General features: G+C 35.1%; 1 protein-coding gene across 3 annotated transcripts; it reads left to right on the forward strand.

Annotated features, from left to right (window-relative positions):
• Positions 1-335: 335 nt before the first annotated feature.
• On the forward strand, positions 336-19,867 carry kitlga (kit ligand a). Of its 3 annotated transcripts, XM_041255217.1 has the most exons (11): positions 336-577; positions 7,867-7,925; positions 9,006-9,119; positions 10,295-10,357; positions 11,519-11,671; positions 13,275-13,455; positions 14,597-14,671; positions 15,231-15,358; positions 15,751-15,848; positions 18,282-18,347; positions 18,570-19,867. In XM_041255217.1, the coding sequence occupies exons 2-10, from the start codon at positions 7,908-7,910 to the stop codon at positions 18,310-18,312; spliced, it is 861 nt and encodes a 286-aa protein (XP_041111151.1). In that variant the 5' UTR covers positions 336-577; positions 7,867-7,907; the 3' UTR covers positions 18,313-18,347; positions 18,570-19,867. The 3 variants fall into 3 exon arrangements, with proteins under 3 accessions (XP_041111151.1, XP_041111152.1, XP_041111153.1); XM_041255218.1 differs by lacking the exon at positions 7,867-7,925; XM_041255219.1 differs by lacking the exons at positions 18,282-18,347; positions 18,570-19,867 and adding an exon at positions 16,142-18,025.
• The last annotated feature ends 309 nt before the right edge of the window (positions 19,868-20,176 follow it).

Below are 20,176 nucleotides of genomic sequence, written 5' to 3' on the forward strand. Positions count from 1 at the left end.
CTATACTTTTGAGGCATAAGCAATTAGGAAATAACACTTACTACCCAGGAACAAAAATTGTGTTACATAGTGTAATTATAATTATGTGGTTGTCATGTCGTTAATGGTTTTGTAAATATATTTGTACACTAAAAGTCTATATACACTCTAGTCGGGAATTTGCCCACATAATGAAGTTTCAGCCAGTGTGACTGACACAAAATCAAAAAAAAAAAAAAAAAAAAAAAGAAAAAAAAGAAAGGGCGGTGGGAGCGGGGGACCCATTTGTAGTGGGCGTTTCTAAAATATTTCTATAAAGCAAGGGCGTTGCGATTAAATAGTGGCTTTCACGCTGCTGCTGCTTGTGTTGTTACAGCTGTTGGTATCCTGCCTATTTCGATAAACCGTAGATATGTGCAACTTGTGCAGGGTTAGGTGTATACAAGGCGAATCTCTGCAGCTTGCACGCTACTTTTGAGAAACACTGGATATGTGCAAGGACAATATGCGAACCATTTTTCTTCCATCAGAATTCCACTAACAGGGTTTTACTTCTGAATATTGGGATTTACTGCCCTATTTCCTTATGAAGACAAAAGTAAGTAAAGATACATTTTGCACATGGGGATGTTTTTATTTATTAATATGTATGCATTTGAGCGAGAGTGCGTTGTTCATAAACAGAACAAGATACTTTATATATATATATATATATATATATATATATATATATATATATATATATATATATATATATATAATAATAATAATATAAAAAACAACTAGTTACAACTGATTTGCCACGTATGTAGGTTAGTTGATGTAGATTGTAATGCACGCGTGGGCACGCAGTGAAGATATTTCTCGTTTATAAGAAAAACATACTTGCAACACAAACTTTTCTTGTGCTCTGCTAGTACCCTTATAAAAGTTTACAAAATAGCATAAAAATAGCAGTGTGTGATAAATCATAGTAAAACATGGTAAAGCATATGCAAGCACTGAACAGCCCGGAGAGGTATGGTAAAGCATAGCACGTGAAAAACTGCAAATTTACCGGTCAGAAATGCAACGATGTCTTTTCACGCAAGCAATGGTGTGATAGTTTGTCATGTTATTTATGTATGTAGCCATTATTATTTAGCCCATGGAAACTGATGTGTTACACAGATCTTAATCTGCAAAACAGATATCTCCCAAGAAATCAGATGCAATTGTAACATTGGTAAGTTTTTACTGTTAGTCTTTTGATTACTGTCGCTAAAATCCAGGTAGATGTAATAGTATATTTCGACTTTTATTATCTTTTGTCTTTAAAATAAATAAATAAATAAATAAAACCGTCCTGTACGAAGGGTTTATTTGCATTCATCGGGTCTTCGCTTTGTAGAAGTGTCAGCAGATTTATTTTACAAGTGGAATACTAAATGGCGCTCGTTCTACCATAGTTTCAATGTGGACAACAGCAGTGGTGTACTTGGTGAACATATTATCAAAATACTAATATGTAAATGCTACGTCGTATTATTATTGCATTAGTTTTTTTTATGCTACTGGTAAGCTCTTACTGTATAGTTTATAGTTTAATGCATGCACACAATTATATAATATATATATATATATATATATATATATATATATATATATATATATATATATATATATATGATATATATATATATATATATTAATATTTATTGTACAATATATATATATATATATATATATATATATTTTATTTTTTTGTACAATAGTTTCACAATGTGCACATTTAATGTTCGCCTTTGGTGATCTTACAGTTGTAATTGCAAGTCATACAGTTCTGTCAGATATCGGAGAAACACAAGAGCAGGTGCAGGGAGCTAATTTATTAAACCACTGGATGAAAAACAATAGGTGCGTTTACACCCACATTCTGGAATCTTTCAGATAAGATTCTGCGACAATCTGCACCGGAGCTCTGCGTTTACACTTGCTTGAAGGAGGGGGGTACTTCTCACTTTTTTTAGCTGCTACGAGTTTAAATGTGCTTGTGTTCCCGCTTTCAATTCCAATGCTTAAATGAAAAGACAGCATTGTGAAGACGTTGCTGGTTAGCAGGCAGTGCCCGCTGGATATTTGCGGCAATCGTTCCAGAATACGTCCTCAGCGCGTTTAAACTGAAAACGGTGAACAGAGTCCATCCTCTTGCCCTCTCAGTCCGGAATACTAACTCAACATTTGAGAGGATAAAACGATGGATTCTGGAAGGTGCTCAGTAACGTTTACACTAGCAAAAAGTGTCTGAAATCCGGCCTCATCTTCTCGATCTGGAATATTTGTGCTAGCAGTGTAAACGCACCTCATGAGGAAACATGATACTTTTAGTTTTGACAGTCATGCTGTTTACTTAAAGGAGATGGTGGATTGAGAATGGCTACAAATAACAACCATTGTCTCCTAACATTCGCATAATACACAACATTAGTTAGGGAGAAAAAAAAAAAAAATCTGTTTGGACGTAATGAAATCACAGTACATGAACATACACGCATCTCAATACTGTATTACTTAATGCTTGCATGAAAACTAGGCACTTTGTTCTTTACTTTTCGAGTCTATCTAATGAAGCTCTTTCATGCTGACCAAGTTTAAAAAATACATAGATGCCTCTACCAAGTGAGAAGTTTTTCGAGATTTACGATTATACTGTAAATTTACGTCTAAATCTTTTGTAGTCATTTTTGTATTACTTTAGTATAAATACATGTTAATTTGGATTCATGTGTTGTTTTTTTTTCTGACTTTATGTGAACGAAAAGACATTCGCCCGTTTTCTCATTGGAAATAGTGATATTTTGAAATTTACCTGTCCTGGTTACAAAAGCAAAGTTTGTGGGGAATAATAGCCATTTTCTATACTTTTGAGGCATAAGCAATTAGGAAATAACACTTACTACCCAGGAACAAAAATTGTGTTACATAGTGTAATGAGTAGTTCATACAAATTGACATAGATATTCGTATTAGTATATTGGATTGGGTTGCAATTTCTTTTTCCTAGATTATGTACAGATTTCCAGTACTGAAAGTGTTAAAAGAAACATTTGTCATACTCAAGACAGTGTCAAACAGTTTGATAGATAATGCATTTGCATACACCTTTAGATATTTTGGTGTTGGTGGTTTGCATTATTTCCTTGAACTGAGAAACAAACAAGGGATATTCGCAAATGTCCCGTTTCCTTCTAAATATATACAGTGGTTTGCAGATGTGTTCACTCCCCACCAATGATGTCACATTTTGTTGAATTACAAATAATGTGTGCACAGTTTTTCAAATCATTTTTTTTATTCAAAGCTGTAGTGGTTAAACTGAACACTGTTATATGAAGATGGGGTTAAATGTCAGCAAAACTTGCAAAGAAATTGTACAAAATGGAATTTACTGGTTGTATAAGAATTCAGCCCCTTAAATCAGTACTTGGTAGAAGCATCTTTTGCAGCACTTACTGCTATGAGTCTTTTTGGATAGGTCTCTACTAGCTTTGCACAATAGGATGGTGACATTTTTGCCCATTCTTCACGGGGAAAATTGTTCCAGTTAAGTTTGTTGGAGATTGTCGGTGGACTGCAAGACTTCAAGTCTCACCATAAATTGATTGGATCAAGTCAGGACTTTGACTGGGCCAATCAAGAACATTAAACATCTTCTTGTTCTACCACTCCAGTGTGGCTTTGGCTTTGTGCTTCAGGTCATTGTTCTGCTGCAATTTGAATTTTCTCCCCAGTTTCAGAGTCTTGGCTGACTCAAACAGGTTTTCCTCACAGATTCACCTGTACTTTGCACCATCCATTCTCCCCTCTATCCTGACAAGCTTCCCAGTCCCTGCAGAAGAGAAGCATCCCCATAACATGATGATGGCACCACCATGCTTGACAGTTGGGATGGTGTTGATTGGTTGCAGTGCAGTGTTGGGCTTGAGCCAGGCATAGCGCTTGGAATTTATACCGAAAACTTCAATTTTTGTCTCGTCTGACCACAGCTTTTTTCCACATATCTGCAGTATTATCTACATGCTTTTTTGCAAACTCCATACATGCTTTAAGGTGAGGGTTTTTGAGTAATGGCTTCTTTCTTGCCACCCATCCATACAGGCCAGCTTTGTGTAGGGACCGGCTTATTGTTGATGTGTGAACATTGACTCCTATCTCGGGCACAGAATTTTGCAGATCTCTCAAGGTCATTGTTGGCTTCAGAGTGACATCCTGAACCAGTTTCCTGCTTGCTCGGCTGCTCAGTTTGGGACAGAGACCTGATCTCGGTAGTGTTTAGGTGTTGTGATGCATCTTCAACTTCTTAATGATGGACGTCACTGTGCTGAGAGGGCTAATCGGCACGTTTTAAATTTTTTTGTACCCTTATCCTGCTTTGTGCCTCTCTACCACTTTATCCCTGACATGGTCTTCATGGTTGTTTTGTTGGATCACTATGTGAGTTGCAGCTTGAAAGTCTTTATATACCCGAGGGCAGTTGTCTACAAGTTAAACCACTCTGAGTACACGCAGGCTGAAACCATTTCATTAATTTTGTGAGCTTTCAAACAAATCATTTTCACCTGAGCTGATTTAGGGCTACAGTAGAAAAGGGGTTGAATACTTATGCAACTGAGATTAATCTGTTTTTCTCTGTAAATCTTACTTATTTATCTTGTATATGCATTTTTTAACTTTATCAACGTGGAGTAGTTTGTGTAGATTCTACATGTAAAGTCTAATTTGAAAGCATTGTGGAGTATGCTCAGTTGCCAACAAAATGTGAAAACTTTCCAGGGGTGAAACCACTGTATATATTTTTTTTTTATCAAAACATCTTTCAGGGCAACGTTGAGAACAAAGAATACAAAGTAAAAAGATTAAAATCTTATGTTGTGAAGCATAGTCATTAAAGCAAGGCAGTAGTTGAATGTAGAGACTAACTGATCAAAAACTTTGTCTACAATACAGGATATACAGGTAATTTCTGTCACACCACATCTCACACTGAACTATAGCCTAGCACCTACCTGTAATACAACCTGAGGACTGTATGCCAACAAGAAAAAAAAAATAGCTACTGGTACAGCATGGCAAAATGCACTAGGGTGAATAGAATAAAGACATACAGGTATATAAAGAAGTGTATTGTATGCCAAATAGAACATTTAGTTACACCCCTTTGGCGTGGTATACTGCCTTGGTATTTTTTATTTCTTTCATTTTTCTTTAACAGAGCTAGATGAATTGCACCAGTTTCTGGGATAACTTTGAGTTACAGTTGGCAGATACTTTGTTTTATTGCATTTCTGTTATGTTATTTTTGTTTTACTAACACACAGCCACAGTCAGAAAGACAGATCAGCAAATCATCTGTGTATTTCCATGCAACAAAATTACTGTCATAAGTAACTGGTACTGTTTACTGTACAGTACACCTCAGATGTAGGCATTTGTTTGTGCATTTTATTTTGTGTTTTGCACAGAACTTTAAAAACCTTTAATAAAAACATTTGACAAACTTTAGACAAGATTCTTACATTTTTGAAGAGTAAAAATAAGTAAGTAGTACTCTGTACTTGACATAAATAATGCTACTTATACAGTTTTGGGAAACAAAATAGTTTCCAGATATGAATGTGTAGGTGTAGCCTTGTTTTGTCTGTGGCAGTTACAGTACCTGTATGATTAAACACTGAGTATGCTTGAATATAATTCTTACCACCTAAACAGTTCTATTTTTTATTGAAGACCTTTTCAGGCACGTCACATCCAATTTATTTTCACACACGTTGTTTAAAATATTATTTTTTCAGAGTAAAACAGGTTTAAAAGGCATTGAATTGCAAAAGGACACTCGGCACTGTATCTCCAGCCAAGCCCCACCTCTTTTTTGCTGTATTTCACGCACCGCTTTATAGATATGCATACTGATAAATCCTCTCCTTATCACTTGTTTTATCACCAAACTCCTCAATAATGCGATACAAGTTATTATTTTATTTTACTCACAGTGGACCTGGGGCTATATGGATGGGGGGGGGGGAGGGGGAACAAAAAGAAACAGAAATGCTATCGAACTGGAAAGGAAACACTGTGAAACTTTTCAGATCAGTCTGACCTAGGTTCGCAAATTAGATAATCTAAGTTACTTTACTGTTTATGACAAATGCTTGTTGTCTGTTTAAAATTAAACATTATTTTGGTGTTTTACATATCACCACAAAATCTGAATAACGGTCTAACAAGACTTCTACAAACTGAAAATGTTTGTAATATATATATATATATATATATATATATATATATATATATATATATATATATATATAATATAAAAAAAAAAAAAATTTTTAAACAAAACAATATGTGGATACAAATGTGAATTTTTTATTATTTTTTTTTTTTGCAACTTTCTGCTAAACACTGGTGACAAAACCTGTACATGTATTGCTGGATGAGAGAGAAGGACAACATGTTAACTGCTTAAATCTTAAGCAGAAAGTCTTGTAACACAAATTTAATTTTAAGATTATTATAGTGTCAGTTATGTTGTGTGCCTTTAGGTTGTGGGTTAAGGAATAACCCAACTGGGCTCCATTGTGGCGCAACCAGTAAAGGCACGCCAAGTGGAGTGCAGGATATGCCTTATAGCCTGGAGGTCGCTGGTTCTGGTCCTGGCTTTTCCACTGCTGACCACGGGGGGCTGAGCGCTGCCCGGGTGGGGAGGGTCTAGGTTGGCCAGGATGTCCTCGGCTCACCATCCACCAGCAACCCTTGTAGACTGGCCAGGTGCCTGTGGGGCTGCCTGTAAGCTGCCTGGAGCTGCATGGTCCTCCAACGCTGTTGGTTGCACGGTGGGCCTGCAGAGTGAAAAGAAGCTGACGGCACATGTTTCGGAGAAACATGTGCCGTCAGCTTCCCTCCTGAGCCAGCGCAGGGGTGGCCAGCGCAGGGGTGGCAGCGGTGAAATAAAAAAAATAATTGGATATTTCAACTTGGGGAGAAAATAAGAAATTGGTGATTCCAGATTTAAAAGATAACAAAATAATAAATCTCATCTGGGAGAGAATGTTGTGATATAAGTACATGAACCTTTCTCCTTAAACTTACCATTACTTGCTTTTAATAGCAGGCTTTAAAGGGCACATAAGGACCATAAGAACACATGTTCCCATGTGTTGCTACAGCTGTTTACATAAGGTGTGTGTATTGTGCTATTTTTATTTATTTATTTACATTTGACAGGGAATGCAATTTAAAAGTTTTAAAAGTGGTCAGAATGTAAATAAATACAATTAAAACAATACACATACCTTACATAAAGTTGTAGCAACACATGGGAACATGTAACACAGTAAAATAAAAAGGTCCTTATGTACCTTTTTAAGTAAATCCACTCCAAAGATTTTGGCAGTTAGCACAGCTACAGCTGAGTAATTGGGCTTGGATCTTTTTAGGTTAATTAATAAAACTGCGATTGACAGCAGGTATGTCCCAAGTCAGTGGTTGTGCAACTTTTTTCTGTAATGAATATTGCCTCCTAGCCTGCTCACTGACAGCCTCATTATGGAGATCACTTACATCTGGGTTAAGGAGGGGAGGGGAGGGGAGGAGGATGAGACGACTAAGATTAAAAAAAACAACATGAAACTGAGGCATTTGTAGAAAGTAGGATAATGGTGTAATTGGTAAGTGGAGTCTCCTGTCAGAAAAACAAGAGTTTCTAAATCAAAACTTTCTAATATAAAGGTTTGGTCTGGAAGTCTGAAACAGCATTTTTTAACCACATAATACAATAATTCATTGAGTTATATAAAAATCATGTTGTATATAAATCCATAACTAATGCATACTTTTTTTTTTTTGCAGTATGCACAGACCAGCAGAAACTGTGCGTGAGAGATGGTATAATGTGTACAGTATTTCAGGTACTGAACCTGTGCTTAATTTTGTGTAGGTTTAAGTAAATACTCAAATTGAATTCATTTAGAAAACCATACCGTAAAAAGACATTTTAATGTAATTGATAAAAACAAATATTCACAATGTTCTTAAATATGTTATGTTTTTGTTTCTGGGATTTAAACTTTGTTTATCTTTCATGCGTTAAGTACAGTATGCTGCACGAACTCCTAATCCAGCATCGCCTAAAACCAACATACAGTAACTAACAAAAGTGTCCTTGGATAGTAACCAAAAATCCAGATCTTATAAAAGGATTCTTGTCTAGCTGCAGAGGTTTTGCTGCTTTAAACTTGCATTGACCAAGATAATGTGCTAATGTTAATTGTTAACATTATTTTTTAGGTGCTTTGTAGATCAATCAGAGCAATTTTCTGGTCGATGTCTTCGGCACTGATTGTAGGATGCACAATGTTATCTGTTTCTTGGTTATTTAAGTGCAGTGGTTGTAAAGAGATTTGTGGAACTAACTACCTTAGTACTTGATATGGTATGAAATAAGTAACTTGCAGGACAGCTGCCACAGTATCAGCAATTGTATTGATCCCAGTCATCTGGTATATCAAATTGCAAAACTGCTACGCCACATTCACTACCCACTCCTGAACTCAGATTATACAAGTGTAGATGGGCACCCCCAGACCCTTCTCAGGTATTAGGGTAAAAAAATACCATATATTTGAGTTAACATTGTATTGATTGAAAGTTGCCATGGAATGAAATAACATGAATGGACCATTCCATGAAATTGGTACTTTTGGTATGTGAAGAACAGACTAATGGCAAGTACACATTTGTGTGTTGATGGGTCTACAAAGAAGTTCACCAAAAGTCTTGGGCTTGCCAATAGTCTGATACTGATGACTTATCCAATGTAACAAACATTCCATGGTGTATTTTATTATTGAATCTCCCCATAACAGCTAAACAGAAAATAACAGATACTGCCCTGAAGTATTTCCTCTGCTGGCTATAGCTGTTTTAATTAACACTTGTTAGGTTTCTTGTAATATTTAAATGACTTTCAAATATATTTATTTCCCCAGATTTGGATAACTGCTTTTATCTACCCTTGTTTATTCTTTTGCTTCACGTTTGTGGAACATTCACGTGGATTGGGAAATGTTATAACCGATGATGTCAACACAATTCCCATTCTGGTAAGCTGAATTAAATTGTACATTGACAAACAAGAGTTCAGCACTCCAGTAAGTAACTCTAGAGGAAATATTGGTCTAAAATTACCTAGTAGTTATTTTTTAATTTAAAAGGAAGTAGTACTTTATCTCAGAATTCATGCCACATTCAAGGTTGAGCTGACTAATGATCCCTGACTAACTGATTACTGTGCCTTTTTTAAAACAGAATAGTTTTTGGAATAATACTATGCAACATGTGAATTTGAAAGTAGGTTTTTCCATAACACCACTCACCTTTACATTATTGACTATTAGATTATTATGAATTCTTTAGAATGGCTTGGGGCTATGGTTTTATGTGTAAACTACAGTTTAATCATAACTTCCAGACTTTTATTAGGGATATAATGCAACAAATAGTGGTGTGCAGAAACTCGTTACTTGTACGTGGAATTGTCTTTGAGAAGTATTTAACGGCAAGTATTCAATAAATCCATTCATTAACGTGTTGATTTTAAAAACAAGAAAATCTGCCTCCAATGTTTACAACTGATTATCAATCAATGGCAGTTAACGTCCGCATTGATTTTTTTAAAAAGCTGATTTGAAGAATATTTTCTTCACATCCAGGGCACTGACATTTTTACTGCTGTAGTGGTGTATCGAGGCCATACACTAAGTCAGCTACCTTTTCAGACTCTCAATGCCGAAGTTAATTGCCATTTGTTAGTATTCAATTGTAAACATGGAAGCTTTTCTTGTTTTTAAATAAGAAAAATACTGCAGATAAATACTTACAGACAACACGTTTCTGCATATCCCTAGTACCAAGGCTTAACTAGAGGGCCCAATTATAATTATTCCCTCTTTAAGCAGCGCTGTGTATTTCGTAAGATGGAACAGTTGAATTAGGCTAGGTACAGTATAATTTGAAGTATTGGACGACCAAAATCAATGTGCTCTGCCCTTGTACTCAAAATCCACATGTGAAGTTTCTTTGCCACATTCTAACATGGCTTAACTCCATAACAGCGGGCCTGTATATACATTTAATTACGTAGCATATCAAGAGATACTGTAGAAAGGTGTTAATGATTCAGCTTTTAAAATAATATTGTCAGAATGTATATACTTCATGAGTTTTTTATAGAGGGGTAATTTCTGCGGGGGTCATTATTACTTTGTTTCTGTTTCAGAAAGGGAATATACCAAATGACTACATTATTAAAGTGCGCTATGTTCCTCAGTCAGAAGAATTGGTAAGTTTGCAAAAAAAGCAATTCAAATATAATTAGTAGTTTTTTGCTATCTTGGCCAGAACTATCTTGTAAGAGGGGGCACAGTAAAAGAAAAAAAATACTATACATCTACTAAATGTGTCACTCAGAAGCTTGATTTGGCAGAAAACAGTGGGACCCTGGTACACCCATCTACTGTCCGGAGAAGTCTGGTCAGAAGTGGCCTTCATGGAAGACTTGCACGAGAACACAGGAACTGGGGTGCAGAAAAATGGCAGCAGGCGCTCTGGACTGATGAGTCAAAATTTGAAATATTTGGCTGTAGCAGAAGGCAGTTTGTTTGCCGAAGGGCTGGAGGGCGGTACACAAATGAGTGTCTGCAGGCAACAGTGAAGCATGGTGGAGGTTCCTTGCAAGTTTGGGGCTGCATTTCTGCAAATGGAGTTGGAGATTTGGTCAGAATTAATAGTGTCCTCACTGCTGAGAAGTACAGGCAGATACTTATCCATCATGCAATACCATCAGTGAGGCATCTGATTGGCCCCAAATTGATTCTGCAGCATTACAATGACCCCAAATGTACAACGAAAGTCATTAAGAACTGTCTTCAGCGTAATGAAGAACAAAGAGTCCTGGAAGTGATGGTATGGCCCCCACAGAGCCCTGATCTCAACATCGAGTCTGTCTGGGACTACATGAAGAGAGAGAAGCAACTGAGGCTGCCTTAATCCACAGAAGAACTGTGGTTAGTTCTCCAAGATGTTTGGGCCAACCTACCTGCCAAGTTGCTTCAAAAACTGTGCAAGTATACCTAGAAGAATTGATGCTGTTTTGAAGGCAAAGGGTGGTCATGCTAAATATTGATTTGATGTAGACTTTTCTTCTGTTCACTCACTTTGCATTTTGTTAATTGATAATTGGAATGGTTGCCCCCCCCCCCAAATATAATTATATATATATATAATATATATATATATATATATATATATATATATATATATATATATATATATATATATATATATATATATATATATATATATATATATATATATATATATATATATATATATATATATATATATATATATATATATATATATATATAATATTTAATATCTCATTAAGAGCAACCATTCCAGTGAACATTCTTTTCTCAAACTTGTTTTTATTTTCTTACAGAATGACATATGTTGGTTGATGCTCAACATCTATGAACTGCAGTTAAGTTTATACAGTCTTGCTGTTAAGTTTGCTGAAACCTCATCCAACAGAGACAATATTACAATTCTTATAGACATGGTGATGAAAATGCGGAGGCTCTTTGAATATGAGGTAAGGAATCAGCTTCTCATCCCAAATGGTGCTGATTATGGCTAGTAAGAAACGTAGATTAGAAAAGGAAAATTGACTGAATATCATTGATTAGGACTGTCCATGGATCAAACTGCATACTTGAGGGGTGTATTTTTAAATCTTTAGATAACCTCATATTTCCAACCAAATTAAGTTTGCTTTATATTACCAACCAAACAAATTTCTGGGGAAAAAATACATTTGAGGTTTATGGAGTTTTCTACCACATTGTTTTTCATTTGTCAGAAAATTGTTTTGGAATACTACAATACAGTAGCGCTAACAAAGACTTTAGTCTTTATTAGTGCTACTACATTTTAGTCTGCATTTATGTTTTGAGGAACACTGATTAAGGCAGTTTTGCTAAAACTCTTGACCTATATTTAAGTCCTGTTAGGGTTACAAAACTACAATTTGATATTTGTGACATTGTGACGGGGTGATAAGCATTGTGCTGTTTTGTTTTTATTTTATGGTATTTAAAACAAATGTGTTTGTTTACTTTTAGAACAAGGTACCACTCCACCCCTATGTGTAGTTGTTTGTTTTGTTTTGTGTGTGTGTCTATCCCTTGAGAAAGATGTGTACAACATATCAAAGCGTTGGGCAGCTGGCTCTTTGAGCTAATATATATATATATTTACTAATTATTAAACCAGTTAATAATTATTAAACTTGTGGAGATTGTGGTAATGAGAGATCATTGATAGCTAGTTGACCCCTCGGCCACACTAAATAAAAGCCTGCAGCTCTCTACACTCAGGGTGGGTGTTTGGAAGTGGAGAACGAGAGTGGAGGAGACATGAGAGAAAATAAAACATCCTACTAAATAGTTTTGTTTTACATTTATCCTTGTCACTGTCCGCACGGCCCGGACTCTACGAACTCAAATTTAGCACTTCGTGAAAACAAATGTTTATAAACCGAGACACTCTGTGAGCACGAAGACTTCTGTTTTAAACTTGAATTTTTTAATATATATATATATATATATAATACTATATATATATACTTATATATATATATATATCCAATATATATATATATATATATAAATGTGTACACATGGTGTATATACATTTGTAAACAAAGGCTCCCAGGACATCCTGTACGAACAGTACGTCCTCCACCCACTGGGTGAACTTAATTAAAAGCAACCTGACTGTAATTGTACATTTGTAAACAATAAAATTTATTTATTTATCTATTAATTTATTTTACCATTATATCTATTATATATATATATATATATATATATATATATATATATATATATATATATATATATATATATATATATATATATATATATATATATATATATAGACACACACACACACACACAAACACACATACACCTCGCTCGACTTATACATGCAAAGCTAACAACTATACATAGGAGTGGAGGGGTACCCTGTTATAAAAATAAACAAACACGTTTCTTTTAAATAATACCATAAAATAAAAACTAAATAATACTTTAACAGCAGGGCTTTGCTCTGCCCCCTTTTTATGTACAGGGCTCCTCGCCTTGTTACAGACATCTTAATTTGTATGCTTCTCTCTTTGTTTCTCATTGTAGGAAGAGGACGTCATTGGTGATTACCACTGCCATTATCAAGACGGAAACTTTAATACCAGTGTCTATTTTGACTATTTTAAAAAAATTATTAAAACGTATGAATTAAATGAGAGGCAGTTCATCTCTCCTGACTGTGTGTCTCCCCCTTGTCCTACGAGTGAAATGACAACATTAGTGGCAGGTATGAATATCACACTTTTTGTTTAGATTTTACTCATCTTTTAAAATGTCTAGGTAGTTCAGTTTGTCCTACCTTTCACTCCCCAGGTGACACGACCGGAGACACTTGTGATGCAACCCCCCCCCCCCAAAAATAGATGGTCTTCTACCGCTGCGCCTCTTCTGCTGTTACTCACTAAGATATTCCTAACTTACTACTTAGCTACCCTATCACTGCGTGGCCTTGAAACTAAAACTTTTTTTGCTTTACGACTCTAACACCTTATTTCTACAGCCCACTTTAGGACCGTCAACCGTATTCTCAGGTCTGATGATAGTTTCTGTGAATAATCATCTGTGAAATGGTGCTTTATTTTATACCCCCTTCTAGCTGTTGTAGAATCTTCATTGGGGAGTTGTTTATTAGGCATTGCTATCTCGAGCTAATTGTGAGAACAGATAACACATGTGCAATAATGTTAACACATAACTTTTAACCCCTCAAATCCAGTTTCCTACTCATGGAAGCCTGTTTACAAATCCAGTTGATTTTTGCTTCTTTTTTATATATATCTTTCTTTCATTAACTTAGTGCTTGAATATTTAAAATATAGACAGAAATCATGTTCCATAAATAATGTCCAATGTACACAGCGTATACATCAATTTTAATACAGAAGGAACATGTCAATGGCAATATTACAGTCCTGAGATTTGTCATCTGCTTATCTCCAGAATGTTGAATGTCTGCTCACAAGCCTGTATATCTATGTACAGCAGAAGCAAGGATGTTTCCCCCTTATAATTACAGTACACCGCTTTAGGTCAGATGGCTCTATTCCAAAAATTTTGCAAGGGAGAACTTTTTGTGATTTTTGTCCTCACCCAATGTAAAGAAGAAATTATGCAAGAAAGAAAATGGTTCACTTAAAATGAGCATTCTTGGAAATAATAATAAAAGATCCTCTGTTGATTTTGTGAAAGGAAATCAAATACACAGCTTTCTTGTTAATGTGTAGCTTACAGCTGCAGCAATCATATCTCCCAAAGTACAAACACTTTTAGCAGAAAAGAAAAAGAAGCTTAAGGTCAATGTTTGCTTGTATCTAACAGAATTACTATGTTTAGCACAATACACTAATACCCCACCATTTTCTATACAGGCTCCGTTACCAACTCCACTGATCTGTTGATAATGACTACAACAGCTTGTGTATCTTCAAGTGACTGTAGTACACGTAAGTACATAGAGCTTGTTATTTAGAAGAATGGTACAAAGAGTTTCTTTGCTTCTACATTTTTTGGCGTCAAGCACTATGTCATCAATGTATCATTAGTTTGAATTTCGAGGTTTATTTATCTCCGGTGAATGCAGCCTTGTGGTAATTTACAGTATGCACGCATCATGATGTTTTGTTTTATTCCTGGCAGGGTCATATCTTGTTTTTTTTTTTTCTAGTGCATTTTTCCATACTGTTAGATTAGGTTAATTGTAATAAACCTGTTGTATCCTCATGCTCTGCCATTTTCTGTTTGAATAAACTGTGTATCCTAAAACAGAATGAATGCGGTTTTGTTGAGGAGACTGACTGATGGAGCCATCACAACGGAAAAAGAGTTGCATGTTGTTTTTCTGTATTTTACAATAAAGATATTAAGAATGAAAATGCAATTCTAGCAGAGAAGTCTCACTAGAAGCATGAATTTCATAAAGGTTCAGCTAAGGATAAGCATGAAATTGTGACATTTCAGTAGTAGAACATTGCATTTACAGTTTGTTTCTTTTTTGTTACACAGAGGAAACAAGACATGGTAAAAACCCTGAGGCTAAAACCAACACACAAGGAGCAGAAAAACTGCACATACCACTCTACTTCTTACTTCTAATACCAGTTTTTGGCATTTTGCTGGTTTTGACATGGAAGGTAATCAAGCTTACTGTAAAAGAAAATCAGGTTATTATTGCCTGAAGAGCAATATGAACTCAAACAAGATAAAAAAAAAAAAAAAATTAATTTAATCCAAACCTTACTAACATGCCTCATTAAATGGAGATTTAAGGTACATTTAAAAATAAGTTACAAGGTTTGTACTGGTGCAGAAAGATGTATGTACTACACACATTTCTTCAGGATAAGCAGTCCATATGCTGGAAGCTGTATATTAATATTTATTACACAGTACATGGATTTTGAATAGGACAGACTTTAGAATGTATAGACATTAAATAGGCAAAGCACATTTTGTAGTAAGGATAAAATATGCAGTTATAACAAACATTGGGATTTTTTAAGTTGTCTACTTTTTTCTCCAACAGCATACAAAAAAAAGAAGAATGAATACGCAAGCGATACATGAAATTGAAACATTGAGTGTTCAACACAATGTAAATCAAGAAGATCCTGCAGAAGAAAAGTAAATCTCTTTTAAACTCCTATTAGTACCTAGAGGTTTTGTAACTGTTTCATTCTGGGGTTATCGGTCATGCAATGATATTAAAACAAATGTAAAAGGATGTACTGGTCTGAACAGGTGTATATTTTGTCATAACCCTGGGAGGTGGTCATTCTGGTCTGTTTTCTTGCTTCTCCAACCTCCCCACCTCTGTTTCAGCTGCATTCTATCTGAGGCACAGTGACTGTTGCCACCCTGCCTTGGGTACTCTTGCCTTAAGGTTGTTTAAACCCTTTTCCCTTTTTAACCCACAGTTGACACCACTCCTGTAAGGATAAGTATTTCCCACAACCTACAATCATTTGAAGCCTTGGGCAGCTCTACAAAACAGTATGTGTGAGACCAATGTAGCAAAGCAATTCAGGCCTCAATTATCAAGATTAACATACCAATGAAAATAAGTGGAAAAGGACCTTTACTCAAACAGTTACTGGTTCTGTTACTGGAAGTGAACAGAAATGGCAAACATAATATACTTCGGGTTCCTACAGAAGGAAAACAAATGTGTGTGTTTGTTTTGATTTATTTTATTATTTTTTTAAATATCATAATTACATTTCAATTTAAACGTAGAACTTCAAGTATAAAGTTTAAAGGCCACCTCTGACCCCATTCTGTTCTTTTTAATCCATCATCTGTAAGTGTTGTGTGTAAATTGATTGCACATCTGATGCATTATCAGACACGGGTGGATTAATGCCTAGGGGCCCCAGCCACTTAGGTGGCCCCCAATAAAACTCACTATAACTGGTGGATCAAAATATAGCAGTAAATAAATATAGCAAAAATGTAGCAATAAATATTCTTTAATATAATAATGAATGAATACAATGTCCAGGTGTTTAAGTATATCAGAATTTTGACACGTTAAGATCTCTACGCTATCAAATCAATGACACATACTACAAAACTACACATGCACACCTCTGGTCTCTAATAATATAAGGGATATGTGTTTAGACAGATACTAAGAGTGTGCGCGTTGTTGTAAATGGCTACCTGTGTGAACTCTGTAAACAACACCTTTACTTTTTTTGACATGAGTGCATGGATTCTCGGATGCAACTATTTAGTGTGAATATTATTGTTGGAATTTATGAAATAACTAAAGCAGTAGCGCTGCTATCCCAGTATTTAAAGAACATTGTATTATTCTGTAGTTTACACACGAAAGACATCCTAATGTAAAACTTGAAATGTAGGTAAATTTTTTAAAATCGTTTCACAGGTCATGTATTATATCGTGTTATATACATGTATCGTATAATCACTTTTTTATTTTCCTTTGAACAACTTTATTCTGCAGCAGGTCAAGTGTTTTCTGGTAAAATATTCTATTAAGGAAGGTTGCGGAGGTTGCCTTCTTTAATAACGGTATCCGTTGTTTGGAGGTATTATGGTTCTGCAAATAAAATAAATGATTTAAGTGCAATTATTGTTGTTTAAGTTTTGGTAAGGAGGCTGGTGTAGTTTTTGGTATAGGGCAGTAGGTGAACAAATGTGGGTTTGAGTTTTTCTGAAAGCAGATAAAGGTATTTTATTAGTTTTTTGTGACAAAATCAAGCAGTTTCATTTAAGCATAGTATATTGTAATATGATTTCCTTTGTATTAATGCAGCAGGTAAATGTTCTACAGGTCTATTCATGCATTTTACTGTTGTTTTAAAGGGGGGAGGGGATGTTCTTTGTGCCCCAGGGCTCCAAAAAGTCTTAACCCACCTCTGATCATACATATGTATTCAGCAGAAAGATTATTAATATGGTTTATTCAGGTAGCTCCAGCAGTGATAAAGAAGATGGGTTGTCTTTATTGTCCAACATGACATGCACACACAGCCTGTTACATTATTTAATTGTTGCTTTGTTACTGTGGAGTTTGAACTGCTGTCTGTAGCTGAAGGACTAAAATACAAGTAAACAGCTAGTAAAATGCAACCTGGTTACGTTGGAGCTCATTTGTGCTGGATACAGTACATCACAATACAAGGAAGAAAGCTGTATATTTGTAACTTTGTAATTTTCGTTATTATGATCTTGCATAAATTGCTGCCTGTGGATTTTGCTTGAGGATAAAGTATTCGATACTAATTCCAGCAATACAGTGCCTGCTCTGAGTTTCTGGATTTCTAATTCTGCAGCATTAACTTTATATATTATATATATATATATATATATATATATATTATAGATTGCTGCACTAGTAATTATATTAATATAGATATAATATATATATCTATATATATATAGTGATTGTCGTATTTGTCTTCCCCTACGGCACAAGGACATCATTTTTTTTCCATTGGCCTGGAATTGCTGGTGTTACTAAATAACTGTTAATGCAGGTCCACAACCAATGTACGAGATAATCTTATTTTGTCATCCCTTTGCATACAGGGTCGCATTACAAGCTGTTGTAGAGCTATAGTTCTACATGGTGTAGATGTTGCTAATAATACTTGGGTAAGTCATTTATGTACTTTGACACTGTTTTGATTTATAATTGTTTAAGTTAAATGCTGTCTATAATTACCAGGTTAACATTTAAAGCAATTTTTAACCCCTTTAGAGTGCTATGTATTCACTGTAGCTTAGTGCTTGTGGAATGTGGTTAGGGTTGTCAAGCAAACACTCTGGTTAAATACCTGTATAGTAACTTTTTTTTTTTTTCCTTTCAATTTTCAGGTGACATTGTACCTTTGCTTCCTGATGAAGCTGACTTATATAAATTCAGATATTCCTCTTATCTGGAGTGAAGGACAGAAGTTGGATTCCTGTTCTGCTGAAGTGCTTTCAGAAATAAGATTCTGTAGGACTAGCACCCCTGAGATTCTGTGAAGGAAACATTCAGAACAACATTGGAAACTTGCTGAAACAATTATCTACATGCAAGCAAACTACAAGTTTCAAATGCTTTCGCTATGATTCAAGCAAAACATATCTACACACTGGTTCAAAAGGAGACATTGCAAAAAGAACCATTGTGAAAACAAAGACTTTTAAATTATAATTGGTGAAGGTTTTGGAGAGCTTTCAGAGAATGTGTAAATATAGATATTTTGTACTGGTGAAGAGTGGGTGAAGTACCTTTTTGAGTGTTAGGTAACGGCTTCAAATGTGTGTTTAAAATCAACAAAAGCTGCATCACTAATGTTGTATATGCACAACATTTTTAACAACATTCTTGTAGTTGCCTTTTTAATGTTTCCCCTGGACATGGAGCCTCACTTCCACCCACATTATAGAAACTAGTCGTTTTGCTTTGGTGCCTGGTTATATCAGTATCATCAGTATGATAGTTGATAATTACCTCCACTGACTGTTAATCTCTCACCTCTCACATTGCAATGCAAAGTTCATTAACCTGAGAATATTATGCATATATGCTTAAACCAAGATTGCACGTCCGCTGTTGTTCCCTTGTATAATGGTAGCTAGCTCTTTTCAAGTGCTGTTTTTCCTCAAGTAGTGTGCAAGTTATTTAACTGAGGGTTTTTTACCTAAATGTCATTTCCACTGACAATGGGAGACGAAAGGTTGTTGCTCCACCCGTCCACTAAACCTTGGACTTACACAGCCCCGTTAGCAAAAGCTTACAACCACTATTGTTTTATGATCTCTAAGTACTGAGGGTGTAACTTCCTGTCTCATTTCACTGTGTTTTAAACCTCATTATATCAAACCCTCAAATATTAGATACGCACAGAAACTTTCTGCATATACTGTAAAAAATAAATAAAAAATAGAGAGGCATTCCTTGACTATTTAATACTACTAACTATTTGGTTGAATGTAAAAATTGCATTTTATTTCTAATAGGTATATTTTATTACCTGAAGACCACCTATCTAAACTGTTTCTAAATGTTTTTACTTATCTGATGTGTTCTTGAAATAAATAAATCTTTATATTTGCATTCAATTTGAAATCTGAACAAGAGAATGCATATTTGTAAATACACTATTAAACAATTACATGTTGAAGGATCTTTTACAAAGAGATTTGTAGCTGTACTATTGTATGGTATAATATTGCTGAGAGCCATGTTTGTATATCTGAATATTCTTTCATGGAAAGTAGTGGCAACATTAGTAACATAATGCCAAATACATCAAGAATATTCACATCCAGGAGGATCTACGCATAATCCAATCCTTAAATCACAATTTGACCCAAAACCCTTAATTTATCTTAACCTCAACATCACTATTAGATTGTAAAATTGCAATTCAGTTCCCCAGATGCTCGACTGAAATTATTTCTTTGTACAATTGATGCTCTTTAAAGCGTGG

Source organism: Polyodon spathula, chromosome 7 (genome assembly GCF_017654505.1).
Source record: "Polyodon spathula isolate WHYD16114869_AA chromosome 7, ASM1765450v1, whole genome shotgun sequence".
NCBI lineage: Eukaryota > Metazoa > Chordata > Actinopteri > Acipenseriformes > Polyodontidae > Polyodon > Polyodon spathula.